The sequence below is a fragment of the Panthera pardus genome, unplaced genomic scaffold (genome assembly GCF_024362965.1).
Source record: "Panthera pardus isolate Hobbes unplaced genomic scaffold, ASM2436296v1 HiC_scaffold_11, whole genome shotgun sequence".
In the NCBI taxonomy this organism is placed as follows: Eukaryota; Metazoa; Chordata; class Mammalia; order Carnivora; family Felidae; genus Panthera; species Panthera pardus.
This window is the reverse complement of record NW_026526666.1, coordinates 21857667-21872883: the sequence shown is the minus strand read 5'-3', so window position 1 is coordinate 21872883 and position 15217 is coordinate 21857667. Positions and strand designations below refer to the sequence as shown.

General features: G+C 36.9%; 2 protein-coding genes across 5 annotated transcripts in view; one reads left to right on the top strand and one right to left on the bottom strand.

Annotated features, from left to right (window-relative positions):
• Window positions 1-5272, bottom strand: part of FRRS1 (ferric chelate reductase 1) — a 102169-nt gene extending 96897 nt beyond the window's left edge. For both annotated transcript variants that reach the window (XM_053892060.1, XM_019457608.2), the window contains exon 1: window positions 4874-5272. The gene's annotated coding sequence lies outside the window, so the exon portion shown is untranslated. The remainder of the gene's footprint in view (window positions 1-4873) is intronic.
• Window positions 5273-5409: 137 nt separating this feature from the next.
• Window positions 5410-15217, top strand: part of AGL (amylo-alpha-1, 6-glucosidase, 4-alpha-glucanotransferase) — an 83559-nt gene continuing 73751 nt past the window's right edge. For 2 of the 3 annotated variants that reach the window (XR_008418393.1, XM_019457604.2), the window contains exons 1-2: window positions 5410-5708; window positions 6261-6410. Coding sequence is in view for 2 of the 3 variants with exons in the window: in XM_019457604.2 (XP_019313149.1) it covers window positions 6329-6410 (82 nt within the window). In the remaining variant the exon portion in view is untranslated. Of the gene's footprint in view, window positions 5709-6041; window positions 6185-6260; window positions 6411-15217 lie in introns of those variants that run through there. The other variant, XM_019457605.2, reaches the window with a different exon arrangement.

Genomic DNA, 15217 nt, shown 5'->3' with positions numbered 1-15217 from the left:
ACATTTGTGTGTACCTTGTGACCAAGTTTTGGCTAATGAGATAGAAGCAGAAATGCTGTCTGGTATTTCCAGGAAAGCTTAAAGGGAAGAGGTACACCTTTCTTTTCCTCTTCTTCCATTATATTGCCTGAACTTGGATATGATAGCTGGAGTTCTGGCAGCCTTGGGTACTATGATAAGATCCACATAATAAGAGGGAGGAAGCTGTGAGCTAGAGAGATCCCGGCTTCCTACTGCCTTTACAGACCTGCCACACCAGCTTTGAATTGCTTACCTCTAAACTTTTATGCAAGAAAGAAACAAATTTATCTCTTGTTTAAGCCACTGTTGCGTTGTTGTTGTTGTTGTTGTTGTTGTTGTTGTTGTTGTTTTCTGTCATATGCAGCTAAAGTGGTCCTGACAAATATAGAAAATCAGTTCAAGTCTTCCTTCCCTCATCCTTGTTCCCCAAACAGGCTGCCAACTCCATCCTTCCACAGGGAAATTCTGGAGGCAGGATTTCAACAGGAAGTTAAATTTATTTGCAAGGGTAAAAATGATTTAGTTCTAAATTTAGGGCCAAAGAACATTTTAAAATACCTATCTTTAGAAAAAAGAAACCATCACCACTAAAACACCCTCTCGAGTTTCCTCTTACCAGGGTTTCAAAGCATTCCATATGCTCTTTTTGGTCAATTTGTTATATCAATGCTTAGGACTTTTTTAATGACTTTTCCCACGCAAGTTTTGGCTTTTGTTTTTGTTTTTGTTTTTTTAAATAAAATACAACTATCTTTACCTCCATTACATGTACATGTCAATAATTGTTCTAATAAATATTAATTGTACAGCAACAAAACCTTACTTCTTTCTTACGTCCTTCCTCTGTTCTCTATGATTTAGGCTAAAACCTTGGGCTCTGACTTCCTTTTCTGAGTTCACCTTTATACTCCCTCTTCACAGAGTAAGATAACAGACCTTTAGATTCTTTTGTTGGCCAGGCTCTGGGAGACTTCCTCTTCATCTGCTTTGTCTAACTGCCATCAAAACCCAGCAAAGACAACTGGCCATCAGTCCTTCTCTTTTTAGGCTATCATTTATTAAAAGCCTGATTTTTACCAAGGGCTATATAATAGATGCCTTGAATGCTTTCATTATTTCATCTAATCTTCAAAACCACCCTCCAAATGAAGCGTTATTCTCTCCAATTTACAGATGAATCAACTGTAATTCAGAGAGATTAAAACTAATCCCGAGTTTGTTTCCAAAAATTCGTTTTCTTTGTGTTGTACTATCCTTTTTTGAAAAATCTCTCTCTGGTTTCTGTATCTCTATCACCATTATATTAGGTCCTTCTTCTTGTCTGACTTCAGCTCTATTTCCTTCCTATCTTCCCTTCTCTTCCTTGGCTAAGTCTGGATATTTCCCAAAAATGCAGAATAAACTGTTCTACTTAGAAGAGATTTTGAAAACACAATTCCAAATTTTACAAAATAAAATTATTCATAATGTCAGTATATAATCACTACAAAATAAGATACACAAAAAATGCTGATGAATATAAAAGCCAAATAAGGCAGATCCCTCCACTTCAGACCCAGAATCTCACAGGACTGGGACCAGACTATACATAATACCCTAAATAACTCCTTTCCTTTCCCAAAACAGACACTCCCATACACAGACCTTAAGAAACACTCTAGTGTTTTCTGACCCTTCTGACCACAGCCCTTCTCCCACTCCCCAGATACATTCATATCAATGTTTTAGAAAACACTAGAGTCACTGCCAAATAGCTGAGATTATCCATCAGATGTTCCTCAAGGAGATTCTTCTCCTGACAACTCTAGCATGAGATTATTGTGTATATATAGATCTGTTATGCACACGACAGGCACATGACAAATGTTTGCCAAAATGAAGGCAGCACATGGTACCACTGTAGGTCTAGATTGCAGATTCACTGGCATTCCAAGAACTTCACAAATAGCACACTTAGCGTGACTCTTCTTTTCTAAAAAGGACGCTGTGTGGCTTGTAAATGTAATCTCTGAGACACATCACATTGAATCATAATTTTTCCATTACTTGACCTTCTTCACTTTCTTTCACAGTATGAAATCTCCAAAATTAAGATCATTTGGATGGACGAATCTTTTAAAATGCAAGCATTTGTGTAAGAATAACTCACCACTAAAGGAATTCATTTTGTCAGTCTATTTTACTCCTTATTTTAGCTGGAATATTGGGCCCTAAAGTGACAGTTTTGCTGGTGGAGGGAGAACAGGGAAAGCTAATTTTGGAGCCCTGGAGAAGAGTGATCAACAGGAGAGCAGTGTGATGAGATGGTCATAGGAGAGACTCAAAGGGGGTACGGAAAGGAGACCCTGAAGACAAACATAAACATGAACTGTATTCCACATCAGTCAGGGTCCCACCCTAGTATTTGTACTTACACATGTCTCAGGTACAGTGCTAAGTCCTCATTTAATTAATAGTAGGCACTATTTTTATCCCTGTTTTACAGTTGTAAAAACCAAAGCACAAAAAGGTTGAGTATCTTCCATTTGTTTTTTTTTTCAATATATGAAGTTTATTGTCAAATTGGTTTCCATACAACACCCAGTGCTCATCCCAAAAGATGCCCTCTTCAATACCCATCACCTACCCTCCCCTCCCTCCCACCCCCCATCAACCTTCAGTTTGTTCTCAGTTTTTAACAGTCTCTTATGCTTTGGCTCTCTCCCACTCTAACCTCTTTTTTTTTTTTTTCCTTCCCCTCCCCCATGGGTTTCTGTTAAGTTTCTCAGGATCCACATAAGAGTGAAACCATATGGTATCTGTCTTTCTCTGTATGGCTTATTTCACTTAGCATCACACTCTCCACTTCCATCCATGTTGCTACAAAGGGCCATATTTCATTCATTCCATTTGTTTTTAATGTTTATTTATTTTTTGAGGGGGGGTGGGGAGAGAAAGCACACAAGCTGGGGGCAGAGAGAGGGACAGGGAATCTGAAGTGGGCTCTGCACTGACAGCAAAGAGTCGGATGTGGGCTCAAACTCACGAACTTCAAGATCATGACCTGAGCCAAAGTCAGATGCTTAACCGACTTTAACCATCCAGGCGGCCAAGGTTAAGTATCTTAGAAAGCTGAACAGCCAGTTAGTGGCAAAGCTGGGATTAAAACACAGGCACATTTCATAATCATGAATGGTTATGCTTTTACACAGCATAATTTTTGAGAGTGGTGGCTCTCAAACATGTTTTTGACCATGACTCCCAGTAGGAATACAGGACTCACTACAACAAAACATAAGTAACAGAAACAGAAGTTTCTTGAAATAATAGTCTTACCAGATGCAATGCACTCAGATCATTCCTATTTTATTTTAAAAACTGTTGGTTGCAGGGCGCCTGGGTGGCTCAGGTGATTAAGCCTCCAACTTCAGCTCAGGTCGTGATCTCACAGTTCCTGGATTAGAGCCAAGTGTAGGGCTCTGTGCTGACAGCCCAGCCTGCTTTGGATTCTGTGTCTCCCTTTCTCGCTGCCCCTCCCCTGCTCGCATTCTCTCTCTCTTTCTCTCTCTCTCCCCACCCTCAAAAAAAATAAACATTAAAAAAATTGTTGGTTGCAACTAAATTACTTTTATAACCCTCAATGGGTATGATTTACAATCCTCAATGTGACTTACAAATTGAAGAACACTACTTTCTCATCATCAGTATAAGCTCTACTTTCAAAATAGATCCATAATTCAACAACTTCTCACCACCTTCATTGCTATACCTTCTTTACACACACACACACACACACACACACACACACACACACCCAACATCATTGTATCTTGGTTAATTGAAATAACTGCTTAACTGGTCTCACTTCCTTCCTCACCACACCCTCCAGTTTATTTAGCTATTTTCCATAAAGTTGCAAGGTAATCCTTTAAAAGGTCTATCAGATGAGGTCACTCCTCTTTTCAAAATGCTCCAACGTCTCTTTTGCCCATATTAAAAGCCCAAATCCTTGCAATGGCCTACAAAGCCTTACAAGATCTGGCTGTCAAGCCCCCCCCCCCCCCTTTATCTATCCTAATCTCTTACCACTCTCTTCACTCAGCTATAGTGGCCTCCTTAAATCCACAAGGGTGCTCCTACCTCATGGCCTTTGAACTTTCTGTACCTCTGTATGTAACCCTCTACCCTGGATATCCTCTTTGCTCTTTCTCTGACTGGGATCAGATGTCAACTCACCAGCAAGTCCTTTACTGACTATTGTATTTACAATTGCAAACTTCCTTTTCCTGACTCTTCTATGCTTCCCACTTCCTACAACCTTTTGTTATCTTATATAATTTATTTATCTTATTTATTTATCTGCCTCCCACCAACAAAATGTAAGAGTTCCATGAGGGCAGTGACTTTGATTCACTTCCATGCCTGGCAAATCTAGGTGCTCAATAAATACTAGTTGAATGAATAAATGAACTACAGATACCCAAACTCAGTTTTGGACCACTTGCAACTAGCCATTCTCGGAAATCTACTGAAACAAACATTTCAGTATCTTTAGTTTTTAACCATTGTTGTTGGATCTACATTATTTCCACAATAAAGAAAGCAAGATCTTTCTCTGCACTCATGTCTTTTTTCTCATGATCTCTAGGTGTCCTCAAAAAACTCTAGAAGGGGTTTCTTTTCCTCAGGCATAAAATCTCCTTAGACATCTGTACCAGATCCTAAATTTCTGGCCTGAAATATGTGCAGCCAATATAGATCCTTAATCGCATATGCTCTTCAGGTCTATGCAGTGTACATCAGATACAACCAGACGTTGTACAAGCGGTATTTGCACCCTCAATTGTTTGCAAACTGGCCACATTTCACCTACCTAGTAGTTCCGTGTCTGCATTCAAGATGTGCCCTGTGTTAGCACTAGAGGTGGTAGACACACGAAGGATGGAATGTCTGAGATTGTAGACGGCCCCTTACTTTAGACACGGGGAAATCAAGATTCAGAGAGTTTAGGCCACGTAAACTTAGGCCACGTTAAAATTAAAAAAAAAAAAAAATCAAAACAAAGACACAAAACACATCGTGGTAGAAAAAGCACAGGAAGCCAGGTCTCTCGCCTCCCACCATTCAGCCGGTCCACAAAACGACCCTGTGACATACGCAGCTCAATCTAGCTGGCAGCCTTCTACCGTAGCATTTTAATGTTCAACCACGAGGTCGCAGGCTGGTAAAGAAAGTGCACACTCCCGACCTCGCACCTCCCTCGCGCCGAAAACCAAAAGCAGCTCGCTGCCTGGGCCCCAGCCGCCTCCCGGACCCCGGCCCCGCTGACCGCATTCTCGCGAGACTAGCGGTCGCGGCGAGCAGGGTGAGGAACCTCCCGGAAGTGGGCGAGGGGACCTGTCAGCTCCCACCCGGGCGTGTGGGGAACTTGAGGCCCGGTGGGTCGAGGGTCTTCTCCGGGACCAGCGCGAGGCGGAGTCACGGAGAAGCTCTCTGCCATTCACACAACGGCCTTATCCCTGGCCCGGCTGCCGCCGCCCCGCCCTTTGCCCTTCACGGCGCCCGGCCCTCCTTGTCTGGGGCTGCTTTTTGCGCCTGGGCAGCCTGCCTTTCCCCGTTTGCTTTCCTTCCCGTCTCCTCCCCCGACTCCAACACCAGAGTCGCGGGTCCTGCAGTGTCCCAGAAGCTGCACGTATAACTTGCTCCGTGTAAGTGCTAGGAATGCCGCTGGCCTCTCAGGGAAATGGGTTCTTTCTATCTATAGCTCCGTCTGTACATCCTATGTCTGCAGCAGCTATTCCAGGGGCAACAACTGCTTCCTTCTGTTCTCATCTCCCCATTGGTGGCTTCCAACCCGAATTTGGGAATGGGGAGCTCTCCCACCTGTTATCTTTGAGCAAACTAATCTCTTGTAAGCAGAAGTGCCGTTTGTAGTCTTCAAAGCCCTTTGGCTTGGGACCGGGAATTTTCCCCCCCACCCAAATCCAGGCTTTCCAAAACGTATTGCTTTTCTCTGAGAATAATTCAGTTTTGTTTTTTGTTTTAATTGTAAGAATCTATAATACAATAGTTTTGCTTTGGTCCTATTGTTCTCTAAGGGAGGAAACAACTATTTACCTTCTCAGGTCTTCTTTATAGGATTCATTCTTTTTGCTTTGCTAAGGTTAAAACACATTTAGAACATGTAAGTGCGGCTGTCAGCCTTGAGGAATTAAAGGTAATAGTTATTTTCTTGATCTTAATTCCTTTTTGTTTCATAGGGGTAACTCATTCGATTTTGGAGTTCTTTTAATTCTTCTGAAAGATTTCAAATCTTCTAAAAGCCAAAATGGGACACAGTAAACAAATTAGAATTTTACTTCTGAACGAAATGGAAAAGCTGGAAAAGACCCTCTTCAGACTTGAACAAGGTCAGTAGCAAGTTGTTTGATTAGCTGTGTCTTTTAAATTTTTAATCTATTGTCATGCTAATTTTTTAAAACTTTAAGACAGGTAAAATTTCCAAAGACTTTTCTAAACTCAATTAGTGCAAAGACAGTGCCATATTTTAACAATATCACTAACGAAAGTTGATTTTAGTTATAAAGTTGAAAATGTTATATTTGTCATGTTAGGAGGGTAAAATAGTTCACTTTTCTTTCCATGCTTCCACTTAAGACAGAAGTTGCATATATGATCAAGAAATTTACCATATTATTTCTATTAATTATTATAAAACTTGGTAAATTATTTCATATGTAATTTTACTTGGAGGATATCTATAGTTTTGCTTTTTCATAGCCCTCATTTTTTTCCTTTATTGAAACTTTGATTTAGTAAAATAGGTCACAGAAAAAAGCAAACTGTTATTTATATATATCAAAAGCCTCTCAAATAAAAATTTAAAAAACTGATCAGGTTATGTTGAAATATATTTGAGCTTATTCTTTAGACTTTATAATTTTTTAACATTGAAAACTTTCACACTTTTTTGTGTTACTGTAACTTGTGAAGTGGAAGTTTTAATGTATGAAAAATAAAATGCAGCCCCCTTTAATAGTGCAACAGATAGATGTTGACAGTACACATTGAGGGATTTTCCCCCTCAATATCTCAAGAGTTACATTTTTGAAGAAAAACAAATCGACCATCAAATGTGTTACCTCCATGCCAAATCACCTTCTTCCAACTTTGGCATTTAGGATCACTGAGTACTTACTCCATTTTTGGCTTTCCTGACTCGGCACTTTCCTGGTTTTGATTTTTTTCCTACCCTCTTGAGTGCTTCTGTCTACTTGGTGGTATCTGTTGCTGAGCTGTCTTCCTTCCTTATTTTAATTAATTGTATCTATCTGCAAGAGATCTTTTCTTCTTCTCTTCTTCTGCCCTCAAAGAATTATACATTCTCATGGCCTCACTTGTTGCCTCCATGCTGATGGCTCTTTTTGGAAGAAGAGCCTTGAATTTTGCTTGCTTCTTAAAAGCCAGGAGTATAATGGCATGAGTAAGGAACTAGAATTTTCTTGGCTTTCCTGCTAACAACTTCTTTGACTTTGGGCAAGTCACATGAATTCTAAACATTAATTTATTTGCGAAATGAAGGTGTTAATTTCTGTTCTTCTACCCTCCTGGATGTTGAAGCTCAAAATTAATACTATATGGCTTTAAAATCCTAAACAGGTGCAAGGCATTGATAGATCACTATACCTATCTATTTTTGCACTGGATTCTTGGCTTCATCCAGTATTACGCTATAGAATAGCCTTGGGATAGCTCCACTTGATATGCTTACATCTATCTAACATGTCCCAAACCGTCTCCTACTCCCCATTCTCAAACCTTCTTTGTTTCCCATCCTGTTTATTTTAGTGATGTCTCCATTTTTATAGTTTCCAAGGCCAGAAACTTTGTACTCACCTTTGACAGTTTCTTCTCTTTACCTCCAATCTCCCTTTAAGCCCTGTAATTTCTTTCCAAATGTCTCTGTTTGCCTATCTCTTCCATATGCCTAAACATGGATGCTAGAATAATCTTTTATGCCATCTCTTTCTTTTTATTAATTGGTGTCTGTATATAAAGTCAAATTTAAATGCCTCTGCGGGGCTTCCAAGACATTCTCTAATAGAATCCACCTTCACTAGCCAAGGTTGCATCTCATTGTTCCCCATTATTAGTGTCCTACATCTTTACAATTCCCCTGTCAATTCCCTCTCCCCTGGATTTTCTCATAGCTCTCCTGACACCTTCACCCCCATCAGATTCCTCTATATCCATTAAATCCCTTTACTATCATTTTGTGTATTGCCTACCTTCAGCTAAAATTCTACCTCCTCCATGAGGTCTTTTCTTAATTTTTTTGTTATTTTCTTTCTTTGATTTCCAATCACACAATAGGCACAGAACAATTAAGTACTGAATGATGGAGCAGTGTCTCAAAGTTTATTGATCTTATAGCATCCAACTAGTTTAAGATCTGTGAGAATAGGGAAAGTATTATAAACCTAGTACAATGTATAACAGCCATTAAATCCTTGCTGATTCATTACTAAAACACTAGTTAAAGCTAGCAAAAAGTGTTAAATTCAGCCAAACTATTTGAAGAAGGAGCTATGAAGGGTTTATAAAATAAGAATGATGTGACTGAGTCTGTAAATCTAGTTAAAACCAGTAAATTCAACCAAATGATATAAATGGGAACACGTCAATTTTTTTGTGTGCAGTAATGAGGTGATCATATTACTATAGACGATAATTAAAATGTGAAAGATGAAGGGACATTGGAGATAAATCATTAAGAAGGCTATTTTGAAAACACATCTGTTAAAAATAAGGGTTGAACTACATTGGAGTCAAAAAAGGTAATAGAGTTCAAGACATTTTATTTTACTTTTATTTTATTTATTATTATTATTATTATTATTATTATTTTAATGTTTATTTTTGAGAGAGAGGGAGAGAGAGAGAGAGAGAGAGAGAGAGAGAGAGAGAGAGAGAGAACAGCATGAATGGGGGAGGAGCAGAGAGAGGAGGAGGCACAGAATCCAAAGCAGGCTCCAAGCTCTGAGCTGTCAGCACAAGAGCCTGATGTGGGGCTCAAACTCATGGACTGCGAGATCATGACCTGAGCTGAAGTCAGACACTCAACTGAGCCACCCAGGCACCCCTTTTACAATATTTTTTAAAAATGTTTATTTATTTATGGGGGGGTGGGGGGGAGTAGGTGCAGAGAGAGAGAGAGAGACAGAGAGAGAGAGAATCCCAAGCAGGCTCTGTGCTGCCAGCACATAGCTCAGTCTTGCAAACCCCAAAATCATGACCTGAACAGAAGGCAAGAGTGGGATGGACGCTTAACCAACTGAGCCACCCAGGCGCCCCAGAGTATGAGACATTTTAAAATTCATAGGACTTAGTGAACAATTAGATGTGAAGAAAAACTCTGGCAGTTTTTGGTTCTTTCGTATTTAATTGATCACCAAGTCTCTCTTCGTTTTTCTTTTCACTTTTCCCTAAGAAAGGATTCCTCCTCATTTTCGAGACTAATATCTCTATAGACTCTTCTAACTCAGCAAGACCAAAAAAATTTTTTTCTAGCCAAATCATAGCCTTTCCCTGTATTTCCTATTTCATTCAGTGGCAGAATAATGAACAAAGTCAGTTTTTGCTGAACCTGGAGTTCCATTGTTATATAGGTTGGTTCAATTTCAACTTTTACCCTTTTTTTAAGAAAATACTTATAAAAGTTTCTTGATTAGGAGCTTGAGCTTATATAAACTTAGTAGATGGAACAAGATGGAAAAATTTACTTCATAGTAATAGTTTAATCACTCACTTTACTAGTTGCCTGCAAGAGGGAAATGGCTAATCTGAGTAAGGTATTCCTACTGTTCTATGAGGAATAAGATAGCCACACTATGTACTGCTGTGACCTAAGCTAATTTTAGCAAACCGAGTGAGTCATTATGGAATCTGACATAGTCTAGGTATTCTAATGTTTCATTTACTGTATATAAAAATTTTAGTTTCAGAGACTTGTACTGGACATCTACAGAGTAGCTATATACTCTTGGGGCTATGCCCTGATCTATCTAGTAGAACATAGAAAGAACAGGATTTTTCTTTTCTCTTTTTTTTCTTTCATCTGTTTTTGTTTTCAAAAATTAATTACATTTGGGGGCACCTGGCTGGCTCATTCAGAAAAGCATGCAACTCTTGGTCTCAGGGTTGTGAGTTCGAGCCCCACATTGAGTGTAGAGATTACTAAAAAATAAATAACTGTAATAAAAAAAGATTTTTTTAAAGCATTTAAATTTTGCTAACATATAAATTGACATTGATGCTTTCAGTTTATGTATCAAATAAGTTATAAACAAAAAAGACATATTCTGAGAAAATAGTAGAGGTTGTAGGTCTTGAAGGGTTTCATAGTGACACCATCACTGGTTTGTTTGTGGTATGTTGCCATGGGTTACAATTTTACCTAATCCAGGTTAAGTAGATATACAAGTTATAATTCCTTAAATAGTAGAGTCTTTACAATATTTCATAACAAAAGGTACAATCATCATAAATGCCTCTTTTACCTCAGGATATTGTCAAACTGAAAAATGAGTTAGAAAGTGTTTGAAATTTGCTGTTTGAGATTTGTCCTTTTCAGGAATGACATGTAGCTTTCAATAGTATGATACTTAGAAAATATTTTCTGAAAAAGGAAACACAATTTAACTGTGAGGTAAACATGAGTGAGAAAGTTAACTACTTTTTGGTGAAAATTGATACCATAGAGCAGAGTTGAGCACATTTTTTCCTCTAAAAGTTCAGATAGCAAATATTTCAGCTTTGCGGGCCATTTCTTTTGCAATTACTCAGCTCTGCCATTATATCATGAAAGCAAACATAAACAACACATAAATGAATGTGTTCCAATAAAACTTTATTTATAGAAACAGGCTGGATATGGTTTGCTGACCCTTACTGTATAGCAAGAGCATTTTGCGTATGTATTTTAGTAACACTTCCATCATATGATTTTAGCCATAAAAATAAATACTTACCCTTTGTAAAAAATTGATAACAAAATTTTCCAATCTGTTTAAAATCTTTCCAATAAAGGATTTTGGTTGTTTTTCAAATCATCTATTTAATATATAACTATAGAATATCTTATTAGCTTATAAAAACCATTGCTTATAACAAGGAAAATATATATTTACTATCACATTTCAACAAAAATCTTTACATAATTTGTGAGTGGGGTTGAAAAGTTAATGTCATGGATTAGTAAACATAGTCACTAAGAACTTTTTCCATTTGAATTTGGATATCTTTGTGTTTTATTTTTTCAAGTCTGATGCAATTAAACCAAATATCAATAAACAGAACTTGGAATATTTGAATTACTTTATCATAAAATATTAAACCAAGACTTAAAATTAATGAAATTTCTTTAATCACATTGCTTTCACTGACAGATATTATCAATATTATTTTTTAGTGAGAACTAAAAGATATTTTCCATCCACTAATAGGTAAAATTAGTTATTTAAAATATTATTTATTTACATCTTATCCCATTTTTGTGTTTTGTGATTTATATAATCTATTAAATCATCATACGTGTATATTCTGTAAATAAATAAATATTTATGTTTAGAGAATGCTTGTCAATTTTTTTTCTGAGGGTATACCACTGATCCAAATACTGTTTTGGGATTTTGGATGAGTTTTAACCTTTGTACTACATGTTCTCTGAATCCTTGTGTAATGATAAAAAAAATATTTGCATAAACTGAACAGGGGGCAGGTTGTTTAAATATGCTCAGACAGCTAATCTCTGATGTTTTTACCTGTTCAAAATGATACTACATCTTCTATAGTAAGTTTAATCGTTATTTTAGAGATGTAGATATTTATGATTCTCACAATCACTGAGTATTAAAATTTCATGTTTCAATTCTTTGAGCAATTATTTCTCCATCTATTTCTTCATAATTGTACCTCTAACTTTAAAATGATGTTTACCCTGGGAATGCAAGCTGGTGCAGCCACTCTGGAAAACAGTATGGAGGTTCCTCAAAAAACTAAAAATTAGAACTACCTTATGACACAGCAATTGCACTACTAGGCGTTCATCCACGGGATACAGGTGTGCTGTTTCAAAGGGACACATGCACCCCAATGTTTATAGCAACAGTATCAACGATAGCCAAAGTATGGAAAGAGCCCAAATGTCCATCGATGGATGAATGCATAAAGAAGATGTGGTATATATATACAATGGAGTATTACTCTGCAATCAAAAAGAATGAAATCTTGCCATTTGCAACTATGTGGATGGAACTGGAGGTTATTATGCTAAGTGAAATTAGTCAGTCAGAGAAAGACAAAAATCATATGACTTCACTCATATGAGGACTTTAAGAGACAAAACAGATGAACATAAGGGAAGGGAAACAAAAATAATATAAAAACAGGGAGGGGGACAAAACAGAAGAGACTCATAAATATGGAGAACAAACTGAGGGTTGCTGGAGGGGTTATGGGAGGGAGGATGGGCTAAATGGGTAAGGGGAACTAAGGAATCCACTCCTGAAATCATTGTTGCACTATATGCTAACTAATTTGGATGTAAATTTTAATTAATTAATTAATTAAAATAAAATAAAATGATGTTCACCCAATTATAAAATTACACAAGTGTGTAGGGGCACCTGGCTGACTCAGTCAGTAGAGCAGTGTGTTTTTTATACCACATCTTCTTTATCCGTTAATCAGTCAATGGACATTTGGGCTCTCTCCATAGTTTGGCTATTGTTGATAATGCTGCTATAAACACTGAGGTACATGTTTCATTCTTCTGCATATCACCATCCAGTTTTCCCAGCACTATTTGTTGAAGAGACTGTATTCCATTGGATAGTCTTTCCTGCTTTGTCAAAGATAAGTTTACCATATTCTTGTGGTTCCATTTCTGGATTTTCTATTCTGTTCCATTAATCTATGTGTCTGATTTTGTGCCAATACTATACTGTCTTGATGACTACAGCTTGGTAATATAGCTTGAAATCCAGAATCCTGGTGCATCCAGTTTTGTTTTGCTTTTTCAGAATTGCTTTGGCTATTAGGGGTCTTTTGTGGTTCTGTACAAATTTTAGGATTGTTTGTTCTAGCTCTGTGAAAAATGCTGGTGGTATTTTGGTAGGTATTGCATTAAATGTGTAGATTACTTTGGATAGTATAGACATGTTAACAGTGTTCTAGTCGATGAGCATGGAATGCTTTTCCATTTCTTTGTGTCCTCTTCAATTTCTTTCATAAGTAGTCTATAGTTTTCGAAGTACAGATCTTTTACCTTTTTAGTTAGGTTTATTCCTAGGTATCTTATTGTTTTTGGTGCAGTTGCAAATGGGATAGATTCCTTGATTTCTTTTTCTGCTGCTTCATTATTGGTGTATAGAAATCCAAAGGATTTCTGCATATTGACTTCATATCCTATACTTTTCTGAATTCATGTATTAGTTCTAGCAATTATTTGGTGGAGTTTTTTGGGTTTTCTACAGAGTATCATGTCATCTGCAAATAGTGAGTTTGACTTCTTCCTTGCTAAGATGAATGCGTTTTATTTCTTTTTGTTGTCTGATTGCTGAGGCTAGGACTTCCAATACTATGTTAAGTAGTAATGGTGAGAGTGGACATCCTGGTCTTGTTCCTGACCACAGAGGAAAGGCTCTCAGTTTTTCCCCATTGAGGATGATATTAGCTGTGGGTCTTTCTTATATGACCTTCATAATGTTGAGGTATGTTTGCTCTATCCCTACTTTGTTGAGGGTTTTTATTGAGAGTGGATGCTGTATTTTGTCAAATGCTTTTTCTGCATCTATTGACAGGATTGTACAGTTCTCATCCTTTCTTTTATTAATGTGGTGTATCATGGTGATTGAGTTGCAAATATTGAACCAGCCCTGGTAAATAATTCTTTTAATGTACTGTGAACTAATACATGAATTCAGAAAAGTACAGGATATGAAGTCAACATGCAGAAATCCTTTGCATTTCTATACACCAATAATGAAGCAGAAAAAGAAATCAAGGAATCTGTCCCATTTGCAATTACACCAAAAACAATAAAATACTTAGGAATGATTTGCTAATATCTTGTTGACAATTTTTGCATCCATGTTTATCAGGGATATTGGCCTGTAATTCTCCTTTTTAGTGAGGTCTTTTTCTGGTTTTGGAAGCAAGGTAATGCTGGCTTTGTAGAATGAGTTTGGAAGTTTTCCTTCTATTTCTATTTTTGGAACAGTTTGACAAGAATAGATATTAAATCTTCTTTAAATGTCCCCTGGGAAGCCATCTAGAAAAGATTTCAATAGATCTATATAGATGCATAAAATTGACAAAACAGAATAAAAGTAGCTATGTTATTAAATATATTTTGATAACATGACTTATAATGACTTTGTAATATTCTAGCTTACATAATACCATTTTTGTACCACAACTTATCTAATCATTTCCAATCATTAGATATTTAATTTGTTGTCAGTTTATTTAATTATAATAAATGAAGCTGTTATGAATATAGCCTATGTTTACATCACTGATTAATTCTTAAGAAAATACATGTCTATATGAAATTATTAAGTCAAACATAAGCCTTATTATATTCATAGAATATTTATGCCAATTATAGAAAAATTTGTATATATAGCTACTTGGAAAAGAAAGTATAAGTTTCACTGTACAATGTGAGAAATAGAAGTGAGTCCCTGGATTTTTGCAGTTACTTAATAATACCATTTGGATAATTTGTTTCTTACTTGCTAAAACCATTTGCTATGAAAAATTTATATTCATTATTTAGTACAATCCAAAAATACGGTTAGCAGGACTTATCACTAAATTATAATTTTTTGCAGGAATTCCTAGAACTTCCATCTCTCACATTATCCATACTGCAGTATGCCAGAGTATTCGTATTTATCTAGGCAAAGGTAGAGGTGTTTGATTGGATTACAGTAAGTTGAAAGAGTCCATCATTCTCCCAATGTCTTTTGTTGAGATATTTTGCTCATAAAGACTAGCTTATCCAGTATTTAATACTGTGGTGTAGAATTTACCATCTGTTGAACATCATTGTGAGAATTTACTTCTACAAGAGCAATTTTAGAAATGATGTGACATGACATATCTGCATGTTCTGCATTTCAGGATTTGCTTGGAATCAAACTGGCATTCA